This window comes from Pseudopipra pipra, chromosome 5 (assembly GCF_036250125.1).
Source record: "Pseudopipra pipra isolate bDixPip1 chromosome 5, bDixPip1.hap1, whole genome shotgun sequence".
In the NCBI taxonomy this organism is placed as follows: Eukaryota; Metazoa; Chordata; class Aves; order Passeriformes; family Pipridae; genus Pseudopipra; species Pseudopipra pipra.
The window spans coordinates 62787531-62807426 of NC_087553.1; the positions used below are offsets into that span (position 1 = coordinate 62787531).

The following is a 19896-nucleotide window of genomic DNA, read 5'->3' on the forward strand; positions in this document are numbered from 1 at the left end:
TTCTCTTACTGAGGAATAGCAGACTGATAGCAACACTTTGTGACCAATTGGTTCTCTGATACCTTTTATTTAACATTTATTGACTGCAATGCAGATTCTACTATGGACATTTTACAATATCCTCGAGCAATACTTCTGTTTCTGCTTACTGAAGAGATTCCAGAAGACAACCATGTGAGCTGCTTACAGGTTATGTAAAGCTTATGTGAAAAGCCTTCAAGGAGGTGAAAAAATGTTTAGGATATAACACAGTTGATTGGAATGACAAGTAGGTTTTCATCAGCTGCTTCTCTGTCTTTGTTCAGTTTTGTTTTTCTCCTGTATTTTCTCACTACAGTAGGCAATAGCTGTATTAGTATGAAGTGACTGTTTTTCATCTGTTGAGATCAAAAAACTTCATTGGTTGTTTGATTCTTTCTAGGTTTTTCATACCTTTCTGTTGATCCCGTCTATGGATTTTTCAGTTTGGTAATCAGTACAGTACTTCTGGGGGATTAAGCCTTTTGCAGTGATTTAATTTTAGTATTTAAAAAAATCAGATTTATAATTACTGAATATTACTGAAAAGTCTTGACACAATGATTATCCAAAAAATAGAGTGGCTATCACAACTATTAACTGCAAAAATTAATAAGTTCATTAGCCACAGAAACCTGAGAAATTATGTTTCTTGATTGCACTGTATTCCACTGAAACTAAAATAGGACACTTTGTGGAGGTTCCTTTATGCTTTTAGAATCACTGAATCATTCAGGTTGGAAAAGACCTTCAAAATCATCAAGGCCAACCTTTGACTGAACATCACCATGGCAACTAAACCATAGCCCCAAGTGCCATGTCCAGTTGTTTCTTGAATGCTTACAGGGATGTTGATTCCTCCACCTCCATGGGCAGCCTGTTCCAATGTTTAACCACCTTTTCAGTGAAGTTTTTCCTGATGTCCAGAGTTATCCTCAGAAGCTGTGAAGGCAGGAGAAATGCTAATTGGCTGTGTACCATTACTAAGAAATGCATCCCTTTTGCAGGTATTTGCTTCCCACGTATTGTTTGTCGGATTCACTGACCAGCAGTGTTGGTGGGTGTGGCAGCACACTGGTTTGCTAGTTCATTGGCTGCCTTGGCTGTCTGTAACTTTTTTACCCAACACAGGTTCTTGCCAAACTCATGGCCAGTCTTCGCAAACGAAGATTTGGGAAAGGTCTTTACCCTTCGAGCCTATGCAGTGGATTTTTTAGGTGAGACACAGTGTGCGCTGAACTGAGCCCACCCTTTAATCCTGAGGTTCATCTGCCGGGGCCGAGCGAGCTCGGACGGTGGGAGTGAGGTCCTCAGGACGTAGGTTTGTTTAGAGTGACCTTCTCTTAGATGGATGGCCTTACAGGGCTGAAAAGCTCCATCTGCCCGGAGGAGTTTCCTGACCGGGAATCGAATCCGGGCCGCAGCAGTGAGAGCACCACATCCTAACCACTAGACCACCAGGGGGCCCCTCTTGCCAAACACAAGTGTCAGAAACTGTTTGGGGGTTTTTTGGGGTTTTTTTTTCCACCTTAGAAAAGCAAGTGATACATGGCATAACTAGCAGAATTTCATGGTTGTGTTAAAGGGTGATGGAAACTGCATAAAAAAACAAGTGTTGTGTTTGAAGAACACAGTTTTTTGATTTACAGTTAATTGCTGACAGATGATGTTTCGTGCTGACAGATGATATTTCATGCGCTTTATCTGATAAAGCCAACTATAACTGAATAAGAGATGGAAAACTGGTAGTTTTGACCATTTTGTAGAATATCTATGCAGAGATATAAAGATATCTATAAATAGCTTTTTCAGTTGCATCTAATGTATTTAACGGGTCATTGAATCTAAATTTTTAATATTTCATGGCTTCTCATGGATGGCTGAAAGCTTTGCTTTCTGTAGAAAGACTAGCAAAAATGGGTGCTATAAATTTTTAGCCTCTATTGTAGCATATCTAAACTTATAATACACATTTTTTTAATGAAAAGAACATGTCTTACTGTAGATTACAACTATCAACTTGTGCTATTACAGTAGAGTTTGTTTTATTTGTTTTCAAGAAGCTAGAGGAGTGACAGTCTTCATCCTGTCTTTCCCTTGCTTCTGGAACAAAATGCCGTAGATTTACTGATTCAGAACAGAATATTCTTCTTGAGTCTGTTTGGTTTCCTGCCATGCTCAGGGAAGGGAGATTCCAGATCTACCCATTTCCTGCTGCTGAGGAGAGTGACTTTGCAGAGTCCTCTCTTCCCTTGTGCTGCATGGTGACAGTTGGCCAACCTGGAACTGGAATTTGCATTCATTCTTGGTGTTTTGTCTGTTCTGCTCAAGGGTACCTGTAAACAAAGATATGGGAAGATGTTAAACTTAAATGCCCTGATTTTGTTAGGGAAGAGTTTGAACAGAAGTGTAACTCTTCCTCTCGGTTGCTGTTGTACAAGAGCTTTGTTTGTACCTGTTGGTTTGTCCATTGCTTATCAAATAAAATTCTAATTACTGTCTTATATAAAAGTAAATCAGATGTTTAGGGATTTTTTTATCTCTCCTGTTTGATGGCATAATGGTATGATGGCAACTGGTATGACTCAATGCCATATATACAGCTCTTGCTGAGAGCTAGGCAGTGTTGTTTTTAATATCTTGGTGTGCAGCCACATAATAATAAATTTCTCCTCTGATGTGTTGATGGGTGCAGTAATGTCACAATCCAACAAACTTTTTTAGTTCCAGTTTGACAGTACAACAACAGCATGAAATGTATTGTTTCAACAGGTCAGATCCATATGTGTGAACGATTTTATTAAGTCCCTGAAATTAAGGTTACTAGGACCCAGTATGCTGGGCAATTTTTCTTGCTTACAATTTTATTATACCCTTTCCAAAGCATTTTTTGCCAGTCCTTTCCAGAGACAGCACACTGGGCTAGGAGAGATCTTTGTTTTGTACCAGCGTGATGTACCTACATACTTTAATGATTAATACAAGTTTTTTCTATTTTTGTTTTTGTTACTATTTATTTCTGTTATAGAACCACTAAAATTTGCGGAGTTTATGTAGTCAGAGTGAATGTGGAGTTGATTGCAGTCTTCTGCAATGCATGTAGTGAGTAGTTGAGATGCAGCATGGTACTGTGGAGAATCTGTAAAGATTTGTTTTAACAATCTCAAGACACAAAATAAATGTATCTTTAAATTGTCGTTTTTTGGAGCAGACTCTCACTTGAGACTACAGTGTATTTACCATTTGTCTGTTCTTGTGGTTGAAATATCTGAGGTTTGTATTTTGGGATTATTTGGGTCAAATTTTCCTGGGGTGGTTATTTTAATTAAAATATTCTTGATATCTTGGGCTTTTATGTAAGAGTTGGATCAATACTCTTTAAACGCTTAATTATCATAATCATCCAAAAATAAACTGTAGTTAAGACACATTGAAAATCTGTTTCTTTTTTGGAGAAGGAGGTAGTTTAGACTTAGAACATATTCCCAAACATCTGATTATGAGAAATCTCTTAATTTCATTATTTCTGCTCTTGGCATATACAAAGGACGGATTTTTTATCCTCAGGACAGGTTTGAAATCCTAATTGCTTTCATTATTTTTTAATGCAAAACTATATTTACAAACAGAACTCCTTCATATAGCAGTAGAAGGCTGGTATGTACACCTTTCTATACTGGGATAGCATTAAAACTTTTCTTCTGTTCTTTATAGAACTTGTCTTGCAATATCTAGAAATGGTGCCATGGTGGGACAGAAGTGTTATAAGTGAAGGGGGAAGGGAAACAGGTGAAAAAATTCTAGATTTGGGGAATTAAGGTTATATGCTTGGTCAGTTGCACCAGGGTTTGCTTCCGGAAAACAGTCTTTGTGTTGCCTTCCTCATCTAAAAAAACCCTTTTGGAACCTGAGACCTCTGATGCAGAAATGAATGAGGGGATGGCAGAAGGATACTTGCGTTGGCTAGTGCCTGTGCCTTGAAAAATAGCCAGCCTTTGTCTGGTGTCCACTTTATGAAGCTACCTGACTTAAGTAATCAAATTAGCTGTAAACATCATTCCCCGAGTGTTTCTTTGGCCATCTGTTACCATCTTCAGTTGTTCAGATTTTGAAGTATGGACTAGAAAGGGCAGTACTTCTGAATTATCTGTCTATAACCTAAATCTGTAGTCCTCCTACTCAGGAGTTGTTGTGTTCCCAGGTTGTTATGGAGCACATGAGATGCATCTTCAACTTATTGCTAATACATTCAAACCTTCTTTTGCTTATCAAAATTAATTCCTGTCTTCAGTTCCGGGGTCTTAACAAATTTCTGAAAATATTTCCAAATAATCCTCAGGTACAGAAAATAATTCGATCCTTTCAGAAAACACCACATCAAGCAAATTTGTATCATGCCTTTCATGCCTTTATGAAGTACTTTATTGATCCTCAAAGTGAGGGAATTGACTCAGAAGTACTGATTTATCCATGCATCACTCTATAGAGTTTTTTATGTTTTTTTTTTAGAGTTGATGAGCAGAGCGAGACAGAGAGTAAAGTGTTGTGAATTGCCTTTTATTTTCCTTTTTCTTATTAGGCAAATTGATTGATGCTGAAGTAGATGTGCTGAGAGAAAAAAAAGTAGCTTTTTCCTAATTTCTATATTGAATAAAAATAATGAAGAGAAAGCAAATTCATTAACACTTTGAAATATTCTTTAATAATAGTTCCCAAATGAATGTATTATTGAACTGCTTTTAAAAAGTGATGTTACTGTAACAATGAAGTGGGCAGGGGTAATCTGTGCATATACTTTTGAGATATCATGAAGCTTTTCAGAAGGATGGCGGGGGAAGCTGGATTTTCATCATGTGGGTTTTTGGTTTTTTTAAAAAGACTTCAGGGTATGGAGAGAATACAGTAATTAATAGAGAGCCTTTGCAGAGGCACAGGAGAAGGTTAAAGGAGAAACACGGTGCTAGGATGTAGAAGGTGCAGGTGATATACTTATTTTTTTGATGAATGCATCGCAACAACCTCGTTAAGTCAGACAAAAACAAAAGTGGGTTTACCCACTGTTTTACTTCTTAGACAGTAAAACTGTCTGACTATTTCCAAGTAATACCAAACATGCAGGAAAAGTATAAGACCAGAGAGCAGAGGATGAGCATAGTCTGATATATGTTACAACTTCTTTTAACCTGTGGCTAAATGTGTTTCAGGGAGATGATGTTCTTTGTGTTCAGCAGCCTATGGTTGTGTTTTCTTCCATGAATGTGAGCAGTGGCTGTCTTAATTCCATAGAACTGTACCACCACGCTGAGTTGTCAGTGGCAAAGTGTGTCGCAGATTAGGTACTAATTTGGATGAAGAATACTTCCTTCTGGGTTTCTTGTTTGCGTTTTTGAATTGCCTTTTTAGTGTCCTGGGATGATTCCTGGATCTTGATTCAGTGTTCCCATTTTAAAAAATTACGTTGTGATTTAGTTTGGGGGTTTTTTTGGAAAACAGTGGTTTTGGGAAGAGAAGATGTGAGGAGTAGAGATAATGAGAAAGTATAGAGGAAAAGGGAAAAGATGCTGTGCTGATGAGCCAAGATTTGCAGCTAGTCAGAGCACTGAACAAAAAAACCCTAGAAGACAGGCGGCTAATTGAGAGAAAGTATTCTAAAATATGAATAGAGCAAGGGTAGGAATTGTCTCCTTGAACTAGGGGAAATACATTTGCTTTATTGAGATTCAAGAGAAAAGCCACAAGGAAGCCAGTTGCAGGAGAATATGCTATAAGTAAGGCAGCTTCTAGTGTGCAGAATGGTGTTCTGTGGTCTAAAAGACAGGAGAGAGGAGAGTAGTGCAGCAAAAGAGGAGGGGAAAAGGGAAAACCAAAGGTGCACATTTATCCCTTGAACCAAGGGTATGAAATTGGCAGTGTTTCATGTCAAATATTATTTTGTGTAAATAGGCCACAAAAAGTAAGACTAAGTAGAAAAAGCTGGAGGTGATTAACACTGATAATACAGTGGAGAAAATACCATATGAGAATGACTCTAATGACCTGTAGAGTAAAAACTGAAGGAATTTTTTGTAAAATTCAATGTTATATGCTTTGGGCTTATTAAACATTTCTGTTCTGAAGATACACAAGAAGTATCTTGAAGGTGGTGAGAATGATACAAACTGAGTGGGTTTAACAGCGTGAAATTCAAGGTGATGTACTTGAGGGTAAATAAACCTTTCTTCTTAATACAGAGGGATTGTCTTTTAGAGACTAAGGGAAGTTTTGGCTGTCTTAATAAATGACTGAGCCACCACTATGATGAAGCTTTGAAAAAACCAGTGGAGTCACTTTTTTAAATGTGTAAATCCCATAGGTTTGCCGTGAGTGAAATGAAATCAAGGTCCTGGAGAGTGAACACAAAATTATGAAATAATACTTATGTGACACAAACATGGAAAAGTAACTAATCTGGGACAAAGAAAGATACCAAATGCAAACATTCATAAAAGAAATTGCTTGCAAAGCAGGGTGGGTCACTGCCCTGTAGCATCCTGTACAGCCACCTGTGTGAGTGTTAACCAAAGTGAGGGGCACAGAGTGCTGTCTGGGATACCCCACTCTGTGGGTGGCTCTGTTAAAAACATTTTGACTGCGTTCACAATATAGTTTTAAAAAAGAGTTAGATTACTTTAAGCTGAGAAAAAGGTAAAATATCTAGCTGAAGCATGTGGTGATGAATGCTTTAATTGCACACTGGAAGGCTATGGGTAATCTGGAGGGATGTCCCTTCTGTTGTATTTTTTCATGATTAAAAGCCTTGTGCAAAACAAAATTCAGTATCAAAACCTGATTTTTTGTACAAGCATTCAGAAAGGTGTTAATTTATTTTTAATAATTTTTATTAAATTATTAAATTTAAGTTGCTGGCTTAAACATATATAGTTGCAATATTCTATGGCTACCTTTCTGTATGAGCTTTTGGAACGAGGCTGACATACTGAGAATACACTAGCTATAATTTTGATTGAAATAATTTTGAGCAGGTTTTTTTTATGCTCACATGATTTGTACTAGGATCATTGAATTTAGCTCCAGGAGACTATTGCACAGTTATTTCAACTGAAATGTGTTTTGTAAGTGGCATCTGGTTTTCAAAGTGCCTTGTTGCATAGCAGTGGTTTTAGCATGTGCACGAATGTGACTCTTGGCAGTGGTAGGTTTCGAACAAGTGCAGTGAGCTGCACCTTTGCTCTGAGAGCCATGGGATGATGGTGCTGCAAAGCATGAGGCTGTGCATAGAATTAATAGGACTGTGAAAAAATATAGTACCCTTGTCTGATGGTGCTGAATAAGGTAAGGTCTTAGTTTCTTGATACGTTTGAGGTTCAGAATCTGTGGGTGAAAGTAAGCCAGACTAAAGAGTTAGAATTAATGCGTCTTGGGCAAGATAATTCACGATTATAGACTGTGGAGATGAAAAATACCTTGCATATCATCTAGTATGTTTCTGCCAGTTTGAAATTGTTCCTCCTAGTGTCTTTCATTAATATTTTTCTAGTTCAGTTTAAAATGTACCACTTGGTGAGTTTTCAGTCACATCTCTGAGGAATCACCTTCCCCCTCCACCTGAAATAGTCAGCATTCTTTTCTCTATTTAGTTTTATCTTATGGATTTGAAGTGTGTCCCACACTTTGTCCAGACTCTTTCCTGTGATAGTCTGTCATTGCTCACCCAAACTAACCATGTGTTTCCCTGTATCTTGGGTTCTAATTCTGCTCATGTTTTGCACCTCACAGAATGTTTTCTTGCTTCTTGTGATGTCCTCAGGAAGAACATGGCCTTTCTCAATAGACAGACCCTGCTTCTGGAATCCTTCTCACTTCTGTGCAGCCATGTGCTCACAAAGCCAGTCTTTGTGCCTGCTTGGGGAATGATGCAAGGCCCATCTGTTAGTCCAGGCTGATAGGGGGAAAAGCTGCCTTTAAGGATGGCTTGTGGGTTGCTTGTGTTTTTCCAGAGGTTTCAATGTCCATGTTTGACCAGTGCATCTCCAGAAGCAATCTGAGCAATCGTTGTCTCCTGGCAGCACCTCTCTACTGTGCTTTTATGATTATTCTCACCTTGGGTCCAAGATCTCAGCAGCAGGTTTCTCACTCAAATGTATTTCAAACCAAGCTCTGCCATGACTTATTTTTAAACATAGTGGTGAAACCTGTTCCTTTGTATCTTTCAGATCAGTAATATTTTTTTTTCAGTTTTCTTGTTATTCCTCTAGAATATTTCATTTACTTACTAATTTTTGCTAATATTAAATCATTTCCAATTTAAGTAAATTCACAAGTAACTCTAGAATATTTCTCCCAACTGTAATTTCTTTTGTTCCAAAGATTCTCAATAAATATTCTTTTTTATGCCACACAGTTTTTCTGGCTTGATTCTAGTCTGCTCTTGCCAGATGTTTTTTCCTAAGCTTTTGTGATCATGAAATGGAGCCACTGTACCCATGGTATTAAAAAAAAAAAAAAAAAAGGAAGAAAGAAAAGGAAAAAAAAAAGATTTGAAAAGTAGAGGGGTATTTTTGGCTAAGACATGCAATTAGTTTGGCGTTGCATTCATACTTTTCCCATCTGTCTTTCAAACTTTTGATGTGTCTTAATTTAAGAGCATATTGCCTCTGCAGTTCTACAACACTTGAACTTTTGAAGTAGTAAGGTTTTTCAATGCTTAAGTTATAGGTGAGCTTTTTACTGGAAATACACTGTCTTAAACCCAGTTCATTCCACTGTATCCTGCTTTGCCAGGTGAATGCCCTAAGTAGGCAGAGAAAGACTCTATGATTGCAATTTTATGCAAAATAGCTCAGCTTCAGAAGCAGTTAGAATGCAAGTTAGATCTGGTGATGATTTAATACCATACACAGCTTTTTCTTCCTCCTTCCTCTGCCCCCCACCAAGATAGCTGTCAGACATTCAGCAAAGGGGCGCTCAAACCTCTTGTGTCAGGAGGGATTTGAACCTTCTGAGTCCTAGAAGACTTCTTAACCATTTGATGAAGGCAGTAATTTTTAATTTATGGGGTCTAGACAGATAGGTTCAACACAAGATATTTGAGGAACTTAATACTCCCACATCTACCACAGTTGAATCTTTTCTTCTAACAAATCAATTTATTGCACAAAATAGGTGTCTTGTCCATTTCTGTGGCTGACTCAGCAGCAGGACAATCCTGCTATATTGTATAAAGCAGAACAAAATGAAGAAGTGATTGTTTTGGGATGATAGAACTCCCTTGCTCTTTTTGATTCCTCCTGAACCCATTGAAAAAGCTGTGCAGACGAAGCTCCAGGCTACTGCCCCCTCAGCAGGAAGGCTTTTGGACTTGTCCTTTGGTGATCCCTGCCTTTCTCCATGTATGGGCTAGACATCTGTAACTATATCTTGAATTCTACTCCAAAAACTAATGAGTTAGGTATTTTACCTTCTAACATTTGACTGTCTGTAAGAAAGCTGGTCCCTATTTACTCCCCTTAGATATAAAACTGTTTCTTGCCTGCAGGAATTGAAAACGACAATTCTCTCTACTGCTGTCTTTTTAAGTGATCTCAGGGTCAGGACTTGCTGTTTCATCACTTGCTTCTCTGTGATGACATTTTATTAAGCAAAGTATTGTGAAAGAAATTAGTAAAAGGTTGCAGTTTGGTAAGTAAGTTTGTGTTACTTTGATGATCAATAGTCTCATGTCCTGTAATATTGTATATGGAGTCTTTTACATACCACATAAAACTGAGATGGGTCCAGCTCCACACTGTCCAGATTTTTGCTGTGGTCATTGGCAGCTTTTAGGAGCCTGCTGCCATTCCTTCATTGGTGATCTCTGAAGGTAGAGTCAGCTGCAAGTCTGTATTGGAGAAGTGATTTGCCAGTATTGGTGCACTAGGTTGTACATCAGCAATTGTTACAGCAGATTACTTCATAATGCTTCTTCACTGACTGAATAAGGACTTTGTTGAATGAAGAATGTGCTCTCAAACTCATGAGTATTTTAAGAAAATAAACATATAGTAAGTTTGAGGTTTATACCAATTCAGTGATACATTCAAAGTGATTAATGAACTGGATTTTGAGCCATTTACCATATACTGAGTTCAATTTTCTTAAATGCTGTCAATGCTAAAATTTCATAAATCATCTAAATTAAGTAAATGGAATTTGTCTTTGTGACTGTGTGTAGACCAGCATTCCTTAATCAAACTGCAAAGACTTTGCAGAATGATGGCATCAAAGCTATTGTTGCCTTATGCCACATAAAAAAAAGTTAAGCACAGGCTGTTACAAAAATTGCCTCTTTCTTAGTGACCGTATTTTTTTCTGTTCTCCTCAGGTAGGTGTCAATTTCTTATATTATGTCCACTTAAGGAGAAACCTCAGTAATTATTCCTACCTCCTGCAAGTACTGTCACAAATTTGAAGACCAAGTATATTTTCAGCAAAAGAGTGAGGTTACTACTGAGTTAGGATTATTTTTTTAATTGATACCAATGAGAACTTGCTGATGCTTTTTATAGCAATATGCTTCCTTGAAGGTTTGAACTGACACTCTCTTTCCTCATATATTTATTCTTGAGAAATTCCTTACTGTGCTATTATCATTACACAGAAGTGGGTCATGGTTGGCTGGTTTTTTAAAAATGAGACCTGTGGTCAGACACCAGTTTGTCACAGATTGTAACCTTGTTGCCCTGAATTGTCAGTGCCACCTATTGCAAAGGCCAGGAAAAAATTTTCTGAGTTTTACCTCTTTCTTTCATCTGGGAGCTGGGAGGAGGTGGGGAGACAATGGAATCACCACAGCATTTTTTCCTAACTGAGTCAGAGTGGGCTGGCTGTAGTCAGTGGTGACATCCCACAACTGCACTTCAGTGATACTGCAGTCATCATTTGGAAGAACAAAGATAGGGAAAATTATTCTGGTACATTGCTATTTTGGTAAAATAATCAATGGCTTTGTCAAGAGACTCTATGTATGTTTGTAGGCAAATTTCTCCCAACTCAGGCCCTGCTCTTTTTAAGTACATAATCTTCCAGCCTTTCCTTTCCAACCTTCAAATTCTTTTTTTGTCTGGAGTAGAGTGATACATCCATCTGTTCAAAATGTGCTGTGAGCTGGCACAGGAGTATCCAGCTTTGATTGTGAAAGTTCAAGAGGAGGTCTTTGGGTATAATGGAAAGAAAATCCAAGTCTCTCATGGGTGTCAGGCAGAGACTTGAAAAACGTTCAGCTCATGCCTATAATTCCTGTTCCTCTGATCAGAATTCTTCTTGATACGAAGGATAGAGGGTTTAGACTGTGTCTCTCACTTCTTGTGCTGTAAATGTAATGGAAAAATTCATATACATTCCTGGTTTTGCAAGCTGTAGAACTATGTGAAGATCAGTGAGCACCTAAGAACCAAAACCAAACCAAACAAAAAACCAAACCAACAAAAAAAACACAAAAAACCCAACAACAAAAAAAACCAAGTTGACCACTGCTGTTCATGTTAACAAAATTGACTAATATTACTAGTTTCTCTTGTTCACAGATCACCTCTCTTGTGACTCTCCAGCTGTTATCCATGGTTGGCCAGAACGACCAGCTTGAAGGACCACGATACAAATGTACTGTGTCTCTGGACTTCATCAGAGCTGTTGCCCGGTGAGCCTGTTACAGTTCATTTACTGTTGTATGTGCTGACATGAATAGAGACTTCAAACCAAGTATTTGCTCAGCCTCTAGCTCTTTGCAGACCAGAATAGAAATATATGGATGTTTTCTAAGAATTAATGACTGAGTTGTCTTATTTATGAGAAGTTGAGGTAAGTATAGTCCAATCCTATTTTGAAAAAGATTTGTGTTACAGTGGCAGTATCTGTTACAGTAACATACTGTCTTTGTGCTTAATAAAGGTCAGGGACTTCATGTGAAAATACTGCTCTAAAATGTCAGTCCATTTTATTACCAAAAGGCACATTATGGTATTTGAATCTAAAATTATATTTTGTTCTTAACAATGTCTGTCGCACATATGATATAGAAACTACATAGATTATGAGAATTCTTCCACATAGTCTGTCTTGTGTGATCTGCAATTGATACAAGCCAATTCAGTAAATGAATGTAGGTACGTCAGTGGCTTTGTTAATTCAGAGCCTTCAGTCTTGAAGTCTGAGAACAGCTCCAGGTCCATCAGGAGAGTTGTCGATAATCTGCAGACAGAAGTAGATGCAATACCAATGCAACAATCAGGCCTATGTCTCATATTTATCAAATGCCACCAGCATTACCTCACACCTGTTGCTGCAGCCAGCTTGTTAGAAAGTGTTGGATAGACAGTCTAGCCAGAACAGAGCCCAGAAATGACATGTCAGAGGAGAAATGTTCTCAAGGCCAACTCTTCTCTGTAATGTGGGATTTCAGAGGAACCTGTGGTGTAGACTGTATGCTATAACCTCAGTGCACATGTTGCTCTCCTGAGCTATTAAATGTCCGTAGCCTTGTCAGTAAATGCAACAGATACACTAATTTCAATTTTCAATTGTACAGGCCATAGAACGAAACTTTGTCTGGGTCAGGTCTGGCTGGACCACACTGCCAGGGCCTCAATGGCTTTGTTATGTCAGTTTGCTAGTCCCAGCAATAAAGTCTCTTGTGAACGGTACCCTGGAAAAGCTCCCCCTGGTACCAAGATCCACCTGCTCAGCAACATGGATCGTTGTGCATACAGTTATACATTGCATGTATCCTTGAATAAAGATACTTGAAATGACAGCCCTCTCCTTGCGACTTTAACATCCTTAGAAGTTTCATTGGCTCCATTAGAGTTGCTGGAAAGTAGAGATGGCCAGAAAACAGGACCAAAACTTGTGCTATGCCCCTCATGCTTATGGGAGAAAGTAGTTTTCAGAGACGCTATCACTTCAACCCTCTGTGCACGGTATAGTGCTTTGGCTTGCTTTCCTTTAGATCAGATGTGTATGTGTATATATATGTATATACCCCTATATATATCCAAACCGACTTTTCCTACGTGTTATGAGGAAGAAAGCAGTTCTGTTTTTCTCCCCCTCCAAGTAGTTTGCTGTGTTTCTGTGCTGCATGGATAGGGACGTTCAGATGACCTGATGGATTTGAAGTTGGCCTGTTCTGCTTTTCTCCTGTTTCCTCCCTTTTTTATCTCGCTTTATTCCTTTATTACACGTTTTATTAAAATACATTTTTCAGCCCACAGTATTTTTTTAAATCTTTAAGGAGGATAATCTGTAAAAAGACAAGATTTCATGAACTCAGATAAATGGGCTTCCCTCTTCTCTCAGTGGAGCGAAGGCATGAGCTTCTGTACTTTAAGAAATTTCTTTTTCACTCTGTGCTATAGTCTTGGAGCTGCAGATTAGACTGTAGATTTTAACCACCCATAGGAGACATTGTATTTGTTGCAGAGAAGAACTACTTTGCAATTTCAACCAAAATATACATCAAGTAAGCAGCCCATCTTCTGATTCTTCTTTCTCTGTTACTATAAGAACACTAAAATAAGTTTGTTAGTCAATAAAATCTTCAGATACCTCAGCCTTGTTACCATCTCAGCCTTGCTACTCCAGCGTATTTTCTAATGGAAGGCTGGAGAGTGCAAAGGGTGGGACAAAAAAGGATGCTCTTTCCCTCCCCACCCCCATTCAAGCTGTTCAGATTGTCATTTCATTTTCTGTATTTTATAAGCAAAAGTGAAGCTTGCATTAAAAAAAGCCACCTGTTTTTGGAAAAGAGTAAAAAACTTGTCTTTTGCTGGCGGCTTTTAGTGTGATAACTGCAGACAGGGTACAGTCTCTTCCTTCAGTACCACAGAACCTCACGTCTGGCTCTATTCTCTTGCATATACTCTGCCTTTGTGGACATATTTCCGTGCTTTCTACCACATAGTAGTTAAACATTTAACTGAAGGTAGAGTTGGACTTCTCTTTGTTAGAAATCTTTAATTTCTGTTTTAAGAATTTTAAACACAAGTTGATGGATTTTCACTAGCTGATGTAGGGCTCTCTTAGTGTTTGTTGAATGTAGTGGATCTTTTCAGAGAGTCTGTAACAAACCCAGTTGTTATGACAGGACAGTTGTGTTTCATTCAGTTGATAAGGTCAGCATTTGTTATGATTTGTATGATTTTGTTTCTGTGGAAAGCCTTGTAACTAAAGCACATTTTTGAGTGACAAAATGACATGCAAGTCTAACAGTGGTAGTTTATTTCTTTAAATTTGTCACTGGATTATTAAATAGACTCCAACACAGTATTCCCTCTTATGTATCTTGGGGATTTCTAAACTTTTTCTCTGTCCAATATGATGTTTTACAAAAACTTTTTGAAAAGTGGGTTACAGGCTGATGCGTGAACAGAGAATATTAAATGATTGTGGTCTAACAAATAAGACATTCAGCTAGTTAATCTCACTTTGCATTGTTAGCTGTTATTTTTACATCATTGAATCCTTAAAAAAAAAAACTTTTATAGTTGTCTTTATATGCAGTAATTTCCATTATTTATTCAAATAGTAAACCCCAAAGTCTGAGTGTTAGATTGTATAGAAGAATGAGTTTAGAGACAAAAAAAATAATTATATGTTTTATTCTACTGCTGTTTCATTTTGCCTGCCATTAAAGTACAAAAGTGTACATTAAAATCTTCTGTCTCATTGAGTGACATTCTTGGATTTTTCAAATTTAGCTATGAACATGGGTCAACTGCTGTCAAGACTGAAAGAACGCAGACTGCAAATGAGTACAGATGAAGGAGTTACATAGTAAATGCTAAAACAGGTGGTTTGGAGATGAACAAAACATTCAGTAGCATAAAAGGTTGCTACTTTGCATCACCAACTAGAGTATCAAGTTAACTATATGAAAGTATAATCTTACTAACTTAGATATATTTTTACTGCTAATGATTGAAATAAGAATCTTTCACTTTTTCCTAGGAAGTTGCTTTCTTTCCTTTTAAGAATATTACAAAGTTTAAATAATCAGAAGAGAGGATGATAGAAGTTAAAAATTCATTAATCCTTGCTTGCATTTCTTTTGGGGATATTGCTTGGTTTTGATTGTGTAGAATGTCCCTCGTGTGTTGTCTCCAAACAGGTTAAAGTCTTAGCACAGTTAAGATGATTGCTCTAATATACTGTGTTTTTGTTTATAGGACCGTGAACTTCGACATAATAAAGTACTTGTACGATTTCTTGTGAAAACAAGCTTCACAGCCATATGGACACTGTGACAATGACTAAGGCAAGCTGTGTTCATCTCTCTACTTAGCTGGCCAGAAAGAAGAGTATTTTGGCTCTTTTGGATTTGTCCAAACAGGTGCTGGCCCAGCATGGAACCTGATGAAAATACTCTGATTGGTCTGGGTGGATCTGAGCAGAGGACTATTTACCAGGGACCCTGGAGTATTTGGAAGCAATGTGTTAATTATAAACAGCAGGGTTTGAGCACAATCTGTTCTACTCTTAATGATGTTATCTTAACACTGAAATTGCCTGAAACCCATTTACTTAGGACTGCATTTTGCTCTATGAACTCTCCCCAGTGCTTTGAACATGGCAGCAGCCGTTGTTTGTATGCCCAGTCTTTTCACTTCCTCTCCACAGGAATCTTTGCAATTGCCTGCCAAAGCAGCTTTTCCTGAGGCCACCATTTTAGGAGAGTGGAGTAGCAAAGTATAATAAACATAAGAACATATTTAAAAATCAAGCTGGTACAAATTCTTCTTTCTCTTCAGTAGTATGTAGGCAGACTGTTACACTGTTACATGGAGATCACGATGATAGGAAACTCCCAATTAGACACCATACTGCCTTTTTTCAGACCATTCATAAATGTTGACTATGAATCTATTTTTAAAAAGCTCTATTTAAAAAAAAATCCTTGATTCTTAAAGTTCTATCCCTATGTCAAACTTGAAATGTTTTATTTTTGCTTCAGCATTTTATAGTCCTTTTATGCTCATCCAGTTATATAAAGTGCTAATTATAGTGCCGTTTGGAATGAACATACTTTGATACACACTGTGTAATGGCTTTTATAACAATCTCTGCCCTGTAAAGGAGGATGGCACAGCTGCCTTTTCATCAGAAAGGGAGAAATTCAACAGGTGACAGAGTATTTCTGCAGCAGTTCCCCAAAAGAGGTGGAACAGTAAATAATCAATGTGGTATTATAACATAAAACTTCAGCTTTGGAAATAAGTGATGGAATACACTACAATTACAGATTAGAAGTAAAAGATTCCCAATTTACAGAGTATTAAAATCCCCTAGTCCAGTTGAGGATTATGCTCTTCATGAGTCTGAAGACTTGTGTCACCCTCTTGAAAACTCCAGGTCCCCCAGCCTGTTACTCAGATGTTTTACTTTTGAATGCTCACCTTTCAGTGTTTGACAGTAGAAGACTGTGCCAGGTCCTATGTTGAATATTATGGTTTTTTCCAAGGAAAAGTCATCAGTCTTTCTGCCCCTTTGCTCTGATATTGGTGATGGTCAAATACTCTGAACATGTGTAGCCTTTTCTCTTTCTTGTTTATTTTCCTTTGGTTTTTTTGTTTGGTGTGTTTTTTTGCTTGTGGGTTTTTGAGGGGGGGTGGGGGTGGTTAGTTTTTTGTTTGTTTTGGGGTTTTTGTTGTTTGTTGGGGGGGGGTATGCTTATTTTTTTTCTCAATTGTGGATGTGTAGCCATACTTCTGGATTCAGACCCAAATGATTTGAGTTCCAGGTGAATCTAAGTGACAAAAGCATCCTTCTAGCCAAGCTCTGGCTTCCTCCCTCAGGAGAGTGTGAAAGGGCAGCAATGAGTCATCTCCGTGATCTGTTTTCCTTCCTACCGCTGAGCTGAATCAAACCCTGCACCTGTCCATGAGGTGGCAACATTTGTCACACTTACTGAAGTGCTGAGATACAAACACATAACCTGTTTCAAAAACGTTTACTACCTGCTTTTGTTTTTACTTATTAAAATGTCCATAAGGTGAACTTCGGGCTAAACTTCACAGTCTTTTTTCGTCTTGGAGGTAGTGTTGGGCTCAGCTCTTGTGAATCTCCTATATGACTACCTAGGCTGCAAGTTGGAGAGGAAAGAAGTGTTTTTTGAAGTGTTCATATGTAAACTAGTCCATGAAAAACAACAGCAGTACATCCTAGGATTTTGTGATTTCTGATCTGGATTAGAATTTGATATATGAAACATGATGGGACTGATACCAATTTGTTAAGTGCTATAAAACTTGAGTCACTAAAATTTCTTTTTCAGTAAACACCAATCACTCCCATAAAGCAGACCAGACCTCAAAACTCCTTAGCTCCAAGTTTGAAGCACAAATTAAAGACATGAAATAAGGGTCTTAGAAAATAAGTGGTGAGAAAACTTGTTTCTCTTGCTGTTTTTTCAATCTGGTGTCTCCTATACTAGCCTGATGAGTATTGATGATTATTTCCAGTGTAAATTCAAAGGATGAGGATACTAATTTTTGTGGAATGTAGTTAATTTGACTGAAATGACATTAACTAGAGAAGGAGTAGTAACTGAGGAGCCATTAGACAGAACCACTCTCCTTACACTGAAGGCACTCTTGTGACCTTTGTGAAAGACTCATATGAGTGATATAAAATTAAAGCTGAATCAGCAGAGTATGAGAATGAACAAGGTGACTGAAGTGCAGATGATTGATGTAGGCTATAACTATGCTGCTGATGAATAGTAGGATTTATTCTGACAAACTAGAATATTTCTATATAGCCATGTCAATGAGTTTATAAATTACTGCTGAGTTTCTTACTAGATACCCTAGCAATACTCTGTTCTGAGATCCCACTTTCATGGATGAGGTGTGGCCCACTTTAGCCTCTCCTGGGCCAGGATTTCATCCCTCCTACAGGTGGTTTTAAGAACTGTGCAAATGATGCAGAGCAAGACAGTTGTGGAGCTAACCAGAAATCCTTCAATACTTTAGTGCTGCAGTATGTATTTTAAAATTCCTGAGAATTTTTTTATTATTTGTGAATTGCAAAGCTTTATAATACTGTAAAAATTACAGACTCATATTACTTAGTGCCTGTCTCCAATGGCTGATCAGCAGGAGCAGGGGCTTGTTCTTACAAGGAGAAAGTAATGGAGAAAGTGCAGCTATCATCAGTTGCAAAGAAATTAGTGCCCTTGAATAGCTCTGACTTCATCAACAGCTGCATTTTCATACACAAGATGGAGATTTTATATTTTAAAAAGGCTTGCAAGGCTGCATCCACATGTAATACAGCAGGAGATTTACTCTTTTTGACAGTGATTTGTCTTACTCTGGTTCTCCCTGAACCTGCTGCTTCTACCATAACAATCCCTGTAACTATTGGGTCTGTTTTGGGGTGATTTAAAGAAATAAATTGGTTATTTGAGTACCTTCTGAGTTCTGATGCTTTTATACACCACGTGAGAATACATTCGTTTTTATCATTGGCTAAATTTTTCCAGTACTTTTGCCAAGACCATTCAGGTGCTTTGCTTTCCTCTCATAACTGGAACAGCCAGCCATGCCTGGAGAATAGTGTGAAGGGCAGGATTCCTGGCAGGAACGTAGGAGATACTTACATGTTTGTGACCTATGAGCAAAATGTACACAGCTGAGTATCTCAGGATTAGATATTCCCTCTGCACTTGTATTGACAGAGATGGCAGGGAAGAGAGAAACAGCAGATTCTTCAGGGTTGCCTGGAGTTGGCATACTGTGTGTCCTAGTCAGACCAGATAGGTGTGGAACAGCACACTTATTCCATCCGGGAGTAAATGCTACCTGAGAAGAAGTAACTTCTCTGGTTTTCCCAATGACAGAATGGCATAACTTACAAAAGTGCCTTATCATTGCTGGTAAATATGCATTGGGATAAAGGTACAGCTTGATTAGCAAGTCTAATCGTAGACAATACAAAATTTTTATGTGTTTGTAGATACTGGAATGGCTCCACTAGAAAATTGAATGGGAGATTAATAACAAAAAATGTGTTTTTTATCTCAGCATGTGATGTCTTTTGCTCTGAACAGGCAGATTCATATGAATAGTACAACACTCAGATAAAGGTAACATGGGATGAGCTCAATTTTACTTTTTGATTTTTTATTTTTGTGCATGTGTATTGATACCATTTAAAAAAATAAATCTGAAAACAATACAGAAATTTTTTGTGTGAGCCAGCAGAGTTGAAACTGCAGAAGTACAACCCTTATCATGACATTTGCCTGAAAACTGGATTTGGGGTTGTCTTTAAAAAGCAACTGCTCAATGGCAATGTCTTTGCTAGAAAAGAAAGTTGAGAAACATCATACTGCTTGTTATTGGACATTAGCAATGTATCAGCCATATATTTGAATAACCAAGTACCCAGGTGTCTGATATCAAGAAGCTTAGAAGTAAGGTATTAAAGTAAGATAAAGACTGTCAAACAACCTGTGGCCAGTGATATTTCCATGCTGTTTAAGTTGAACAAGTGAATGCCAATACCCCATTTTTCCAAAGCAGCAGAACTATCCTTAATTCTTCCTTTCATTTCGTTCAAACACTGGTTTTGAACAGACAGGTACTTTGTTTGGTTACAAATCATTTCCATTGGTGTGTTGCAGTTGCCGAAAAGGATTTGTCATACAACTCTTCCAAGGGAGTTACCACCACCAGGCAGCAAAGTACTGGAAGAAAATACATGTTCACTGCCTACTGTTTGGGTAGGCAGCTGGGCAACTCCATCAAACTCTGATATCAGTTTTGAATATCCAGAACTCTACCAGACTTCTGTATTCTATTTTTTTCCTGTACCCTCCTGCTACAATTCTGTGTTATTTTT

The 19896-nt window shown here is 37.9% G+C and overlaps 1 protein-coding gene across 4 annotated transcripts in view; it reads left to right on the forward strand.

Annotated features, from left to right (window-relative positions):
• The window catches only part of ORC5 (origin recognition complex subunit 5), a 69325-nt gene extending 50863 nt beyond the window's left edge, over positions 1-18462 (forward strand). For all 4 annotated transcript variants that reach the window (XM_064656358.1, XM_064656356.1, XM_064656359.1 and 1 more), the window contains exons 14-15: positions 11580-11692; positions 15219-18462. In XM_064656358.1, coding sequence (XP_064512428.1) covers positions 11580-11692; positions 15219-15264 — 159 coding nt within the window. In that variant the 3' untranslated portion in view covers positions 15265-18462. The remainder of the gene's footprint in view (positions 1-11579; positions 11693-15218) is intronic.
• Positions 18463-19896: the final 1434 nt, after the last annotated feature.